Here is a 16,450-nt window from a genome sequence, read left to right as displayed (position 1 = left end):
CACCTCCTCGTATGGCCTTCCTAGGATCCCACCCCTCCCAAACAGGTTAACCTCAGTCAGAGGTATTAGTTGAGGGTAGTAAGGTATAGAAGATTCCACCTGAGATGTGATGCCCAGCTTGAAAAGGGCATCTGAAAAAAGCCATGAAGGATATTGACCTCCATTAGCACCTGCCATGTGCTACTTGATGATGGCACCTTGACAAATGCTACATCATTGTAAACCTCAAATATGAAGTAAGGGATATTTCCAATGGACAGCTGAGGAAACTGAGGCTTGGAGAGGCTTGCTTCTAGCCATTTGCAGCTTTGGACTCACTCAGTCCCTGTGAGTCCCTAAGTCATACTAGCCCCCATAGACTCTGAATGCCTCATACTGGGGCTGTAACTGGAGTAAACAGAAAAGGATGTCTTCTTGTGGAAGGTCAGTTGCCATTTCTTGGAGTCTCCAGAAACCAGAGGAAAAAAAACACATCTGGGCAATTGAGCATGCACAGTGTTCTGGGGTATCATGGGGAGAGCCTGGGCTATGGGTCAGATGGAACTGGCCTCAGATACCACTATAGTTCTTTTAGGTCTGTGGCCTTAAGCAGGTCACATCTCCTCCCTCCACAAGATGAGGGTGAGGAACCTCTCTGGGGTTATCACAGAGAGGCAGCCTGCAACAATATATAGTCACAAGAAAGGCTGCACAGAAGATTGCTATTGCTGTGGAGATTCCTATTGCTGTGGCTCAGAGCCATGGTCTCACCTCCACTACCCTGTCACCTGTCATGCACAGTAGTACATGCCACATACACTGAATCAGGGCTGACTGAAGTAGAATCTAACACCTGCTGTGAGCAGAGAACCTCCAAAACTGGGGATGGAAAACTGGGGTATTTTTTGTAGCCCTCTACTGGGAGTCAAGCCCTTAGCTAAGCACCTTGCATGAATCAGCTGTGACCCCCACAACCCTGTGAAACAGGAAGTCATGCCCCCTTTCACAAATGAGAAGAGGATTTAGGGATTTGCCCTGAGTTCCACATATGGTGGGTGGCAGAGCCTGCATTCCCCTCGCAGTTTCTTTTCTGTGCACCATGGCACATTTCTCTGTGGAGGCCACGGCAGACCTCAGAGAGATCTCATCTAGGTCTAGAAACGACACGTGTTAATATTAGAAAGTATCATGACAATTTCCCAACCATCCCAATTTATAGAGGAAGAAGCTGAGGCCTAAGCAGGAAAATGAATCAAGGCCAAGTCAAGTGTTTGACCCTTCTCCTTGTGCTCTTTCCACTTTACAATGCTGCCATTTATTCATGACTAGAAACTTCCAGATGAAGCCTCCTGTGCATCACACCAGTGCCAGGCACTGGAGGCTCAACCCAGTCAAAGGACACTCGATGGGGAGGGGTGATATTAAATAAAGGAACCAGGGGATGAAGAGCCAAGCCCAATAACTCGGTATGTGGACACTGCTATGAAGGACCCTCCCAAGATTCATGTCACCACCAGTCCTTTCTTGACTCAGTTAGATGGTGAGGCTTTTGCCTTTGCAGACTAATCTGCGCTGCTTCAGCCTTATGCCATTTTTCCTTTTGATCTGAATCCCTTGTTCCTATTGCTATAATTAACGTTGGCTGTCCTATTGATGGCTTTTCATGTTGACTTCTCTCTCCCAGTGATTTGCCAGGCCCTCAAACCTGTTCTCTGTGCAGTAGGCTTTCTTGGGACTGTGTGTTCATGCTTAGAACACTGAAACCTCATCTCTAGTTAGTTTGAGAAACCCTCTCTGAGACATTGGAATGCCATTTATTGTTAAAACCCAGAATCTGGCTCCCAGTGGCAGTGAGGTGACAGACACTGCCCACATGGCTGAGCCAGCAGGTGCTTGATATTAAATCTGGACATGTCCCATTTGGTTTCCATTCAAGGAGACAGGTTTGCTCTGCTGAGGCACCAGGACCATCTCCTCTCTCAAGTCAGCTCTGTCCTTGAGCCACCAATGTTCCATGGACATACCCAACACTGAATCACATGCTCAAAGCATGCCATAGATGTGGCTACTACCATCATATCATATCAGTGAGAAAATAGGGCTCCAAGAGGTGAGGCAGCCACTGCTGGCTTGTTGTGGAGCCAAAACTCATACTCATTTCTCTGGAGCCCTCTCTCAGCATCACTGCCTCATAATCCATCTCTTTCGATGCTTCTAGAGCAGCTCCAGCTGGCAGTACATGTGTCAAACAGAATCTTATGATTATCTCTCTTAATGGAAGCGAAAGAACACTGGGCTGCATGAGCCCCAGGGCCAGATACTTTGCTTCAAATCTGGCTCTGCTATTGACCAGCTCTATAACCTCAGGTAGTTGATCTCACCTCTCAGAGCCTCGATTTCCTTATCTGTAAAATGGAAATCATCCTCATACCTACGTCCTGGGTTGCTGTGAAGAATAAGTGAGATAATGCATGGAAACCCACCTAGCACAGGGCAGGCGCTCAGCAAGCCGTAGCTGTTTTTAATCACTGCACCTGCTTTCCTCTAAGAGCCGATTCCCATCTGCATTTCTTAGGGGAAGAAAATCTTGAGCTAGTATGCATGAAGACCAACTTCATTGTGTCTCCTCGGTTTCCACGGGCCTCCCCACTCATCTTCGTTCCTGCGCTAATCAAAATTTCCTGACTTCTCCCTGTTTGTCTCGGTTAATGCGGAAGGAAGGGGCTGCTGGCACAGAGGAGCCAGGCGTGGGCCGACGTGCCTGTGATTTGAATGTCTTTACTATAATCTAGCGAGTGTGTGTGGGGGCTTCTGTCAATACTGGAGCTGTGGCCAGAATGGGCAAATACTGTCAGCCCGCCTGTCTCTGCCCCTGCAAATTATCCAAGTAGCTCTTGTCGGACACCCACATTTCCCCTAACTTAAATCATCCGAACAGCAAGCCGGCTTCAGGATGAGACATTGATTCTTTGTTTAGGGCTTATTATAGTGGCGGGGGCCCAGGCTAGGAGTCTGTCCCCAGCGTGCCTCAGCTACCACACAAATGCATCAGAAAGCTGTCTTGGTCCTGTCACCCCAAGTGTGACTTGACCCAGCCCAGCCAGGGTCAGTGGCCCTCCTTCCCAATCCACCTGGTGGTCCCAGTGTGTGCTGTGTTGTGCCTTAGGGTAGGACAGAGCTTGGACTGGGAGTCATTAGACCCATCAGCTCTGGGACCTTGAACCAAACGCTTCCCTGTAGGGGTGGCCTTTCCTCATCTAGGAGATGGGGATCATTTATGAAACTGTTCATTCTGTTGAGTTTGGGAAATGCAGGCTTTCTGGTATACAGAGCAAGGACTTAGCTTATGTGGGCTCCCTTCTTGCTGCACCTGGACTGCCTCTGGCTGACCCCAAGTTATTGCAGTGGAAACCTGCCTGCCTTCTCTCTTCCCTCCCTGTTCCTGCATTCTAATAAATAAGGCTTTGGACTCTCCAGGCCAGACACCATGCTAAGCCTTTTCTGTTCTCACTTGGAATCCACCGTGCCTCCTGGGCAGCCTCATCCTCCTGGCCCTGGGACTGGTGCTGAGTCCTGAACAGAGAATTTGGAGGTATTTAAACAAAACACAGACCGAATGGGACTGCTGGTGAAAAATTGGACCAAATCTGTGGCTTTCTTAATTTCTTTATTCTTGTTTAGAAAAAAAAAAAAATGACTGTTGATCAGTCTAGACTAGTCACTTTCCCTCTGGCAGTGGCTTTTAGCTTTGGCTACACTAGAGTCAGTTTTAAAAATGCAGCTCTGGCATGGGGGTTTTAAGCATCAGTGGCCATTCTAATGCATCGCCAAGGCTGAGAACAACTGACCTCCACTTGCCCATCCCTGTTTGATCCCCAGCAATCTCATGAGGTAGGGAGTTTTTCCTGTGTATGATAAGGCTGAGGGTGGTCACTTGCCAAAGGAGATATACAAAAGCAGCAAGGGGCAGAGCTGGAGCTAGAGCCCAGATAGTGTCCCACTCCCCATCTGCCTCTCCTGGAGCAACAGAGAGCCCTTAGGGAGCTCATAGTATGCTGGGAACAACATGTCTTTGCCACAGGTGGTGTTTGTGTAGAAACATTGGGAGGCATTAGGTAAGGGTATCCCAAGGAGGCGATGAGAGGAAGCCTGGTGGGGGCATGGGGCAACACAGAATCTCTGAGGGAGGAGATGTGTGTGGATGAGATGGAAGGGTCATCAGCAAGGACAGGCAGCTAGGAGAGGCCATGGAGAGCCTTGAGAATCATGCTCAGGGATTTAGAAACCACACTTCTTTGGGCCACAGGTTGACCTGAAGCTCTTCTGCCCTACTGAGTCATGTGAATGTGGTCAATGGTCAGTGTATTAATGTACAGTAGTAAACTCTGACATTACTGTGGTTCAATGGGTAGTGTGATTTTAGAACAGGAATCAGAGAGATGGATCTGTAGTCAAGGTTGAGGCCTTATACATCTGAAAAATTAAACTGTGAGCTATGTTTCTGAGTCTTATTTTCTTTGGATCAAGTAGTAAGAGGTAACCTTAGAAGACAGCCCTACTGAGTCTCAGCCCTACTGACTCATGAGTGGCTGCTCACTGAGTCCTAATACAGAAGAGATGGGAGAAAATAGCCCCCAGGGGGCTGGGATTGTGGCTCAGATTGTGGCAGAGTGCTTGCCTCACATGTGTGAGGCACTGGGTTCGATCCTCAGCACCACATAAAAATAAATAAATAAAAGTATTGTGTCCATCTACAACTAAAAATATATATATATATATATATATATATATATATATATATATATTAAAAAAAAAAATAGCCCCCAGGATGGCTTCACCAACCTTCAGCCTGTGCAATCACACAGGACCCAGACTCAGTTTAGTACTCTGCCATCACCATCTTAAAATTCTTAACACTTTTACCTTTGAACTTGTCTTTGTGAATGAAGTCCAGTGAGATGATGGAACATGGGCATAAGCAAGGGAGATAGGTGTGATGCCTGTCTTCCAAGGAGCCTGGCCATCCCAAGCTCATGATGTCATGATCTGTCATGGAGAAACCTGTTTATGGTCATCTGTTTTAATCTTCAAAGTGATCTGTGCATGATTGTCACAGATGAGGAAATACAAGTCAACTGAGATCACATAATTAGTACATTCATAGTCAGGGTTCTGGTGTCTTTTGACTCCAAGACACCTTCTCTCTCCACCATGTTGAGTCACCTTAAAGGATCAAATCAAAACAAAGTTTTAAGTTTTTATAAAGGTGCCTTTTTAAAAATGAAACCCAGCCCCTGGTGCCAGTGTCACACTGTGCTATAACTGTTTGTTCCCTGAACCAGGCAGGATTCTTTGACAATAGGAGGTTTCCTTTTTAACTTTTTATTATGAAAAATTTCAAACTTATGCAAAGTAAGCAAACCCCCATGCATACAACTTCCACAATTATAAGTGTTCTGTCATTTCTTTTAAGATTTAAAAAATGTTTAATTGTAAAATATGTGTAAAATTTCTCATCTTAATCATTTTTAAATGTACAATTCAATGACATTAAGTACATTCAGATTGGTGTACAACCAGCTTCCTTTTATCTCCAGAACTTTTTCATCTTGCAAACCTGAAACTCTTTCCTACTAACTCCTCACTGCCCTGCACACTCTAAGTACGCTGTACCAGTGGAATTATATGGTAGTTGTTTTTTGTTTTGTTTTGTTTTGTCTGACCTACTTTACTTAGCATAATATCTTTAAGGTTCATCCATGTTGTAGCATGTGACAGATTCCTCCATTTTAAAAATATTCTATTGTGTGTAAATACCATATTTTGTGTATCCATTCATCTGTAGGTGCACTGTGGGGTTTCTTTCATCTTCTGGCTATTGCTGCTATGGACAATATGCCCTGCCATTCTTGTGTCATATCTATTTTCATCCACTCCCCTTTGCTCATCCAGTTATTATTATTTATAAGAACTGTATTTTATTTATCTTTTTATTCCTCCTATACAGAACCTGGCACTTAGGAACTGCTTTTTAAACGTTTGGATGTATGTATGGATCTTCCAACATCGTTTTGTTTTTTTAATTTTAAGCAAGGTCTATAAAGAGGAAACTGACAGGTGTTTCTGCCCCCTGTCTCTAAGAATTTCACAGTAAAAATACATATAAATTTTTGATAAAAATTACATTTATAAAAGAAAATAACAATTTACTACTTTAAGTGTGGGTCAGCAGAACAAGGACAGTTGCTGAAGAAGCTCTTGGGAGGTGGCATTTTCATACCGGCACTGACAGTGCTGAGGATAAAGTCATTTATTTCTGGAATTCTCAAAAACCTTTGGAATCACCAACTTCACCTGTTAACAAAGACTCAACTCATTAGCGATGGAGTTTTTGATTGATTCCATATGTCAAGAAGATAATTCAAGAGTGAAACTTGTCTTTTTGTAACAAAGTCTTTGATAGGGTTGAGCAGCTGTGTTGCACTGTCCTTCGGGTCATGGATGAAAACTCCACTAATGCCATCTAAGCGCAAATGCTCACGGCCTGACTTCCAGGCATTAACATCACCACCAGCCAGTAGCCCCAGCATCTAGAGTGTCACCTAAGAAGACGAGAGGTTTAATCAATCTAGTAAGAGAACTAAATCAGCCCTTCTTGCAAGGAAGGGAATTGACGAGACACCTTGCCTCACTCCTCTGCACTGCAGGGGGTAAGCGTGGGGAGCAGCCATGCCAGTTGCAGGACAAGGATGGACAAGTAGGAAAATGGCACTGTGTCCTCACCTTGGACTTGTGACAGAAAGAGCCTTCGCAGCAGTTTACTTACTCCCTGAAGCAGCTTGTGTCTAAAAGACTGCACTATGTGTCCAGGAGAATATAGTGCATGAAGGGAGGTTCTACCTTTAAAAAGAACGTTCCTGGGTTGGGCATGGTTGTGCACACCTGTAATCCCAGCAACTCAGGAGCTGAGGCAGGAGGATGGCAAGCCTGAGGCAGCCAGCCTGGGCAATGTAGGATAAATCTCAGTGATTGAACACCTCAGGGTTTCAATCCCCAGTACCGGGGCAAGAGAGAGAGAGAGAGAGAGAGAGAGCACACCCCTGCTCTCCAGCAGATATCTGAGGGCAAACAGAACTGAGACTTCAGAGTAAAGCCACCTCTACTATCACCCATGTTTGTGATGGAGACCACTAAGAGTTAGACCCTAACTTTAACATTTCCAAGTCACCCAGGTTACCTCAGTTATTTCTGTAAATGTTGAGTGTGATTCCTGATTCACTGAAGTTCTCAAATTGGTAAACAGAACTGTGAAGTGTGTAGCACAGTGCCCCCAGAGCTTGCTATCAGATGACACACACTGTGATTCATGTCATTGTCTTAGAAAGGGAGTCACTTGAGGGGAACGAGGCCTCTGTGAGAACACTGAGCAGGACTGAGTGACTGCAACACAGAGACCTGAGTTTGGGAGGAGAATCCAGGCAGATGGAATAGAACTGGTAAAAGCAAGGAAAAAAGTGGGAACAGATATGGCATATGATCAGAGCATAATTTGGCACAATAGGTATATAGGTAGCAGAGGCAAAGGGACATGTGGACTCAGGGAAAGAAAGGCAGGGTCAGCTTGGAAAGGGTCTGCTTGCCCAATTTAGGAACACGTCCTTTCCTCCCCACGCAGAGTGCCTGAGATATGCCACATCTGTCATTACATGTGCAGTGTTGAGCAAGTATCATTCATGCCCTCGTGAAGCATCTCGTTTAGTAGAAAAGAACATGCATGAATCAGATCATCACACAGAGGTGACATCTGTGCAGTCCTACTCTCAAGTGGGATATTCACATGATCCAATTTGCATTTTAGAACTTACTCTGGCTAGAAAAATTGGAGTAGACAATAAGGAATGAGACAGGAGAGGGACATAGAGGTGAGCCAGCAATCCAGGCTTATGCCAGGGTGCTGGATGGCAAGCAGGGAATGAGCATGTGAGACTCTTCACAGGTGGATTGGAAGGACTTGGAAGTCTGATAGATCTGTGGTGGCCCCTAAGAATACTGAGAATACTGCTGATTAAGAAAGAAGGAAAAGCAGGTTGAGGTGTAGTTCTGATGGAATAATAATTAAGAGTGTGGGCCATTTTGAATTTGAAGTGCCAGTGCGTTCTCCAGGTGTGGACTGATGCGTGTAGATTTGGAGGTGTGGAAAGGTAACTGAACTGAAGATGTTTATCCGGAGTTGCCAGGATTCAAGTGATACTATGCCATGGATGAGATCATCTGGAGAGAGAATAGCCCTGCCATGGTCCCATGGGTGAGAAGCAGAACTTCCAAGCCACAAGAATGGAATTCCAGCTGGGCTTCTGTTTATCATCAGTAGCTGGTCCTTTGGCTATTTGGCAAGGAAGACGGTAGTCCCTGCCAAAGTAATAAATGTTATGAACAGCTCTGTCTTTTTTTCCAGAGAACTAATTTTTTTTTCTCATACACAATACAAAGTTTGATTTGTTTTCCTTCTTGCTTTGACAGTCAAGGAGCTCAGAGCTAACTTTGTAACCTAATTTTAGAAATTGTATAGGACCTATGTACCCAGGCACCCTATTCCCAGATAAATACATTTTATATAATTATGTATTTCCCAACCCTGATTTTTCTTTGTAGTCTTGGGTGCTTACATAAAGTGCCTCGGGTCCTTTGTAAAAGTTGGTAGTGCATACTATATAAAAATACTCCTTCCCCTGACCCTCGAGTTCTTGGGTCATCCTCCAGCCTGTGCAGTGTTTGCCCAGTTGCTGAGACTAGTTGGCTAGTTGTCAACTAGACTGAATCAGGAGGAACTCTTGGAACTTAGAGAGCTAGACAGTAAATTTAACACTCACGTAACTCATTAAAAAAGGATGAAAGTGGAGCTTCAAACATCTCTGTGTTTGCCACCAAGTCTGTGAAGGGGTGGGGGCACCCTTAATTCAACTCAAGATGTAAAAGCCCGATCTTTCAGAATTGAGAATACACTGCTGAAATTAAAGACTTATCTGTGTAGATAAATACTCCACATGTGTTCAAAGAGAGATCGAGGTGTTGATGTACAGGATGGGATTTTTAAAGCATAGGGTACCATTTTCTTGACTTATAAAATGTAGTTTGGTGAAAGCAAACTTCTTTATCAAACAACTTAAGCACAAATTGACTTGATGGGGGGATAGATTTTATTTTTGATCATCTTGCTTTTTAAAATAATTAATTATTTTTAAATTTTAGGCTGGGCATGATGGTGCATGCCTGTCATCCCAGCTTCTCAGAAGGTTGAGGCAGGAGAATGTGACTTTGAGGCCAGCGTGACCAACTTAGCAAGACACTGTCTCCAAAACAATTAAATAAAATAAAATGATAATTTGCTATAGGTAACAATCAGCATAAGTGGTTTTCAAACTATGTTCCACAGCTGGTGTCCTATGAACAACAAAGGTATGTGAGAGATGGGAGTAAGGAGAAGGCCACCAAGCAAGGAGAGCCCAACCGTGGCCCCCCTCCTTCCAGCTCCCAGCACAGCAGCTCAATTCTGCCTTATGTAACAGGCTTTTTCTGCCTGAGTATCTATCTGAATATAATGTTCTGCTCCTAAAACTGGAAATAAACCAAAAAAAAAAAAAAGTATGGAAATCATCATAATGGAAGACATATTCTCACTAACTTTCTATTGAGATGTGACTGTCACTAATACAGAAGGGGAGGAATGGGGGCTTTGGAATCTGACCCTGAGTTCCCGCTGTACCTCCTCATCTTCTGTGATTGGGGGTTGGCCCTTTCTTGAAATAGTGTTCCCACCCCTAGACTAGAATGACTTACATAATAATGACGACTTCACTAATGAAAATTAGGTAAATGAGCAGATGTGAAAGCGGCCAGAAGGAGGGTAAGCACTGATTCCTCTCCCTTCAAGCCTCCAACCCTCCTGTCCCTTCTTCTTTTCCCAGGAGGAACCCATCACCTTCTGTGAAGAAGCCTTCGTTTCCCACTATCGCTCTGGAGCCATGAGGCAGTTCCTGCAGAATGCCACACAGCTGCAGCTCTTCAAGCAGGTGCCCAGCTTCCCTGGGGGCCTGCATTTGGCCCAGCAGGGATTTCTGCAGCTGCCTTCACACGAGCCCTGAGACTGAGCAAGGAGGGAACCCAAACCTGCAGGCCCAGGGGAGGGTGACTGGATGAAGAGGGTGGCCAGCCATCAGACAGTCCCTTAGCAAACATGATGGGAGGTTTTCTAAGTTTCATAAATGTGTCACCAGGTTCATAGAAAACTCAGTGTTGAAGGGCCTTTCCTATATTGGAAAGCATGGCTGTTCTTTGGGCATGCACCGAGGTCCCCAACTGGATGGTTTTTCCTGTTTCTGTAGACAAGCTGTTGTGCTTTTGCTTTTCCTCTAGTTTATTGATGGTCGATTAGAACTTCTCAATTCTGGCGAGGGTTTCAGTGATGTTTTTGAAGAGGAAATCAACATGGGCGAGTATGCAGGTGAGAAGCCTCCTTTTCTTTCTGGGTTATGGATGCTGTAGACCAAGGTGTTCTTGCCACAGATGGGCATGAACTTCATATCTCCATAGTTAGGGGTTGGGAGGAGACTGGTTGCAACCTTGGCCTTAATACAGCTGGAGAATTCCTCTTCAGTTTTCATGAGATGCACATTGGCCCATATGAACCCTCTGCTTAGGAGTTAGCTGTTTCTGCTGGGTAGAGGCTACTTAAAATGTAGTGGCCTGTATGATGCAGGGAAAGCACATAAGATATTGAATTAGGGGACTTGGGTTCAAATCAGAACCCTGCCTCCTTGCCAGCTGCTTGTTTACACACTGAGAGCAACACACTGAGTTAGGCCTCTTTCTTTACTACCCAACTAAAAGCTCCTTGAGGGCAGAATTGGGTTTACACACTGAGAGCAACAGTGCACACCCCACAAGATTCCCGAGGAGTTGGGATCAGAGCAGGGTGTAGTCACCCAGGATAGTCCTCAGCATAGGGTCAGTGCTCAGTGACTGTTTCTTTAAAATGCAAAAGTCATTGCTTGATTCCCGGTCTCTTTAAAACTGGGGGATTGTCTTTAATTTTTCAGGGATGGCATCTGAAGCCCAGAGAGATTCTAGTGGTTGACCCAACCTCCTGAATCCCAACCTGGCCTTCTTCCTAGGTCCAGTGAGGGGGCTCAGTCTTTGGCAGCAAGAATAATAACTTATAGACTTAGTCTTTGGATATAAAATAATAATACTTATACTGCCAGCCCCTCTTATTGCTGGGCATATCTAGTCTGAATCATTCAATAACTCGAGCAGTGTACAATCCCACAAAGCCAGGCATGGCTTCCACCTGTGGGTATTACAGGGCCTAGCAGCCTGTGCTGCACGGGGAACACAGTTGATTAATAAAACCAGTATGGCAGCTGCAGTCACTAATGGCAGATTGTTGACAAGCATTTCCTGAACCCCTGTGTCCAGAGTTGGTAAATAATGGAGGACCCAATTCTGCCTTCAAGGAGCTTTTAGTTGGGTAGTAAAGAAAGAGGCCTAACTAAAGACAGATAAAAATTAAATGAGTGCAGGTAAAGGAGTAGAAACAGGTTTTTGTGCAGCTGGACTAGGACTCTCACTGCATACTGTGGGAGCTTCCCAAGAGGACAGGGTTTGAGTTGGCTTCTCACCATAGGATATCAGTTCCAAAGAGAAGTTGGGTTTCGTGTGTGACTAAACTAAGTTCAGTCATTCAGAGCTTCTAATAGAGCTGTCTCCTCATTAGACCTCCTTAACCCATCAGATGAAATAAGCAGAGTTCACCCACAATGCCTCCTTTTTCTTTTTCTGTCACTAATCAAGTGTACTAAGGGCTGAGTATGTGTCTAGAGGGTCCCTACATGGAGACACACAGCTCTGGTGGTTCCTGCTCTGGCATGGGTCATACTACATCTAACAATTAGGACTTATAAGTGGGTATTACCTGTACTAGAGGGCTCTTCAGAGGAAGAGGGGGAGGCTTCTGGAGAAAATGATATTTCAACTGGTTGTTGAGCTGACTTAGGCAGAGAGAATAAGAAATGGTAGCCAGGCACAGGAACATCATTTGCCAGTGCTGAAGGACTGAGAGAGAGACTACTGTTTGGGAGCCCTAGGTGGTATTTTGTGTTGGAGCAGAGGCAGTACAGAGCATAAGCACAGGACAGAGTTGCAGAGAGTGGGGAGGCCAAGTCAACAGACGAGGGGAGAAGGGCAGGGTTGCTCTGGAGACTGACCTCGCTCCAGTAGGCAGTGGGGAGGCTTTTGAGGGTCTGTAGTCAGGGCACTGATATGAACAGCTCTCTATTTGAGCAAGAAAGCTGTGACCATGACTCACTACTGCCTTCTTCATGGAGTGGGACATGGAGTCTCCAGGTGGTTCTCTAGACTTTGAACTTTCCAAGTCCTGCATGCTGAAAGCAATTTAAAGAACTCTTTAAATCACAGTCTCTCTGATTCTCTTTTCCCAGGCAGCGATAAACTATACCATCAGTGGCTCTCTACCGTCCGGGTAAGTATGCCCCATTCAGAGCCACATGGCTTCCTCCTTGGCCTTCTGGCAGCCCTCTGCCTCCCTGGCTACCCACAAAGCTTCTGTGAGGCCCAGAGCACCCCATTCTTCCCACCAGAAGTTGCTTTTGTCTTAAAACTAGGCTATTCTGTCCAAGGGCTCTCTTGTTGGGGCAGAGGGAGGTAGGAGAGAGTCTTCCCTTCAAGAAGCCAGCCAAAGGCTGTTGAATTGAATTTTGTCATCCTAGAATGTTTCTGGGAGTCTCCTTCTAGGGCCAGTGCTATTGTCACAATCATGGGGCAACCAAAAATATGTCCCTCTTGCTGTTCTGCAGTATTTTCCACAGCAAAGGCTCCTGGGAAGATGAAGAATACATCCCTGATTTTTTCTTCTCCTCACTGTTGTTATTGTGTTACAGTTTCTTATTGTGTCAGGAGCCAGGTGGTTAGGATTTCCAGAACCTCTACAGGATTCAAATCTTGCCTAACCTTTCCATCCGTTTACATTTGAGTATGTACTGAAGGCCTACTCAGTGCCAGGCAACAGCTGTGTCTTGGGGATACAGAGGGGAGCAGGACACAGGCCCTTCCCTGGGGGAGTGCCCCCATCTTGTTGAGGAGGCAGGCACGTAAACAAGCAGCTCCAACATAATGTGATAAGTGTTCTCTCCTGCTTCAGGGCCAAGTGCACCACTGCCAAGGCAGGTCCCTTGGAAGTGGCTGCATTTGGCCAAGAGTGAGCAGCAATTCCTCAATGAAAGCCTTCCTTTGTCCTTCTTGTATGGCCAAACACAGCACTTGGCATATCTGAGGTGAGCAATAAGGACTTGCTGATTGATTGATAAAGGGGGTTTCAATACTCCAAACATCCATTTAAATAGGAATTTTGGAAGGCAGTATGGAATAAATGAGTGGGTGAGAATTTGCTATTGTCGATGTAGAGCGCTTTCTGGGTCAAATTGTGATGTTTTTTAATTAAAGTCCAAAATTTTTAATGTGAGCAGTAACCAAAAATTGTACTAAATGTTAAGTCAATAATTACATTACTGTCTTATTTGGTTATATACCCACTGGTTCCAGTCTCTCCATTCGAATCAGTTAGATTAACTTTCCAAACCACCACAAATCAGATTATATGATACATTTGATTAAAAACTCTCCAGAGCTTTGACCCCTTAGCCAGACATTCCCAGCTTCTCATGAGCTGTCCCCATAAGGCCCCCCAGCCTGGCTCTGCTCTTCCTGAGATACAGTCCATACCTGCATACAGCATAGTCACTGCCTGTCACTCCTACAATATAGCGCCGCTTTTTGGCTTCTGCACTTTTTTCTGTGCTACTTCCTATCTCAAGAATGTTCTTATCCTCCTGCTTCCTCCCTACTCGTCCTTCATGGGCCAGGTCAAATGTATTTTGATCTGCAGCCTTCCCTGACCTTCCCTGTCTCTGTGCTCCCTGTATGCAGTCATTACAGCTCTCATCACCTGACGCTTCAGCTCTTTGCCCCAGCATGCCTTGCCCTCCCCAGACTGCACATCTTTGAGATAGAGACCAGGTGTCCCTTGGCTCAAGGCCCTCAGAGCCTAACACAGTGGGACCTCACCACACCTGTAGGGATGAGACTAAAGAACAGGCTTATGGATAGCTCTGGAAACATGGCCCACTCCCTAAAGATGATGAACAAGACATTGGTGTGGTAGATTTGTACTAAAGCCATGGTTAACATTATGGCCGTTCATTCTTTCCTTCTCTAAAGATTTATATGTTAAGGAAGGCAGCCTACCAGAAGTATTTTAAAAAACAGTAACACAGAAAACTCAGGTGAGGAAAGGAAGTTGCCTGGGTGAGGGCATTATATTTCCCAATGGTCCTGGTTGATCAGGACCCCATTTTCTGCCCCAGCTTGGTGTCAGCTGGAGAATTCACAGCCATGAAACTTACCTAAATGCAGTAACTAGAAAGCTTTGAAAAGCTGCCAGACTATGAGAAAAACCTTACCTGAGAGAGCCTGGGACAGGGAACAAGTGCAGATTAGAACACTGAGCCTAACGCCCCCCTCAACTAGCTATCACAGTCCTCATTGCACATACACACACCCAGAGCAATTCTGCCATAACCCTATGACTGCCCCTGACGGTAACCATCTGGGCCTGTTTCTCTACTTACATCCCATGCCCTTAAAATGTTGCCTGACTTGATTAAAGAGAAGAGGACTTTGTTGGTGTTGGCCTACTCTATCTTCAGCCCACATTGCTGATTGGTGTTTTTATTATAGAAAGGAAGTGGAGCAATTCTGAACACTGTAAAAACAAAAGCCAACCCAGCCATGAAGACCGTCTACAAGTTCGTAAGTACAGGTGTTAGTCTCAGGATCCAGGCAGACCAGTTCCTTAGCATGACCAGACTCTTAAATACACCTAGTCCCCTATTATAGATCAACTTGGGAGCTGCTGTGCTATTTCCTAATGACATTAATGCTCTGATAATTATTTAGCATTGTTTTTCTTATGACTAGGTCAGTGATCTTTCTAATTTAAAGTATGGCTGGTCACAGTCACTGCAATAGAGAAATGGGAGGCTACTGGTTTTAGCTTTTAAATTATGGACTGATAGCTAAAATTCAGACTGCTCCATGTATCCCTGAGACCCAGAGGCATGGTTGGTCTATTAAGTGTCCTAACATACCTTTCCTATTTGTGTCCTCATTATTATGTCAAAATGAAGCAGCTCCTTTGCAGGTTACTGAAGAGTGTGGCGGGAATACTCCCTAATTTTTGTCCCAATTCTTCATCATCTCTCTCATCACTGCCCTATAGGAAATGCATTATTTGTGAGACTCGTGCCCACAGCAGAATGAAAATAGGAGAACCCATCAGTTCCTGGTGCTCCATCTTTTACAAGCCTCAAGTATTTTTTCTTGTGATTTCTCTTGCTTGCTAATTTGACCCTGAGCCACTAAAATGGGGTGGTTTTGAGTTAGTTTTGTTTTTAATTATGGTAGTCCTTTCTGTGCTTAAATTGTAGCTCTTATAACAGGGTAGGTAGCTGTCAACACTACCAAACGGGTCTAAAATGGCATAAAGTAAAAGCAAGTGGTGTCCACAGAAATGAGACCTAGGAAATGGCATCATGGAAACCCAGTAGTGTGTGTGTTTTGGCCATTCAGCCTGGGCAGAATATTGGCCCTGAGGCCCTCCATAGTGGAATAGAATGGATATTTTGATTCTTAAGCAGCCAGTGAAGCTGCCCTTCTACTCTTACTGGTAGATGTTACCAAGCTGCTGAGACAAATAATTAGAGAGCGCCCAAGAAGGGCTTGAGAAGGGGGGGAAAAAATGTGTGCCATCAAAATGTAGAAAATACAATCTCTGCAACCCCTTTAGGGGACTTTTTTTTCTTAACCTTTTACTATTGTATTTGTTTTCATAGCCATTATGTTTTCGACTTGATGATCCCATTTTTCCTTCCTTTTTCTAGTAATCAGAGAAGGTGATTCGCGATGGACTGAAATCAAGCATAGTCCCTGCTGGAAACAGAAAGGGAATCTTAACTTAAATTAATTTTTCATGCAGGCAAAAGATCATGCAAAAATGGGAATAAAAGAGGTGAAAAACCGCTTGAAGCAAAAGGTACTTGAAGTTCTTATTCAAAATGTATAAGCACCGTGTATGAAATGCGTGGCCACAAAAAAGTAGGATGTGATCAATAGAGGGCTGTTTGATACAGTGTTGTTAGCACACTTCAAAATGCATTACCAGCTGTCCGGGAGTTTTCACACTGTTATAAATATTCACAGACAAAAAACTGTCTTCAAATAACATTAAGACTCTGGCATAAACCCACAAAGGCGAGCAAGTTCAGCATTACCACTATTGGTCTGTCCCCTCCCTGCCCCACCAGGCCTGGAGTTCACAGATACCCTTAGAAATTAGCTC

At 44.8% G+C, this 16,450-nt stretch overlaps 1 protein-coding gene across 15 annotated transcripts in view; it reads left to right on the top strand.

The window, feature by feature from the left end:
- The window catches only part of Dennd1a (DENN domain containing 1A), a 512,715-nt gene that overhangs the window by 436,265 nt on the left and 60,000 nt on the right, over window positions 1–16,450 (top strand). For all 15 annotated transcript variants that reach the window (XM_046451690.2, XM_058581714.1, XM_058581715.1 and 12 more), the window contains 5 exons: window positions 9,945–10,049; window positions 10,393–10,480; window positions 12,477–12,517; window positions 14,791–14,862; window positions 16,088–16,144. In XM_046451690.2, the coding sequence (XP_046307646.1) occupies window positions 9,945–10,049; window positions 10,393–10,480; window positions 12,477–12,517; window positions 14,791–14,862; window positions 16,088–16,144 (363 nt within the window). The remainder of the gene's footprint in view (window positions 1–9,944; window positions 10,050–10,392; window positions 10,481–12,476; window positions 12,518–14,790; window positions 14,863–16,087; window positions 16,145–16,450) is intronic.

This window comes from Marmota monax, unplaced genomic scaffold (assembly GCF_021218885.2).
Source record: "Marmota monax isolate L192 unplaced genomic scaffold, Marmota_monax_Labrador192_F-V1.1 WCK01_AAM20220418_F8-fsc00020, whole genome shotgun sequence".
In the NCBI taxonomy this organism is placed as follows: Eukaryota; Metazoa; Chordata; class Mammalia; order Rodentia; family Sciuridae; genus Marmota; species Marmota monax.
This window is presented reverse-complemented; position numbering and strand designations above follow the sequence as displayed.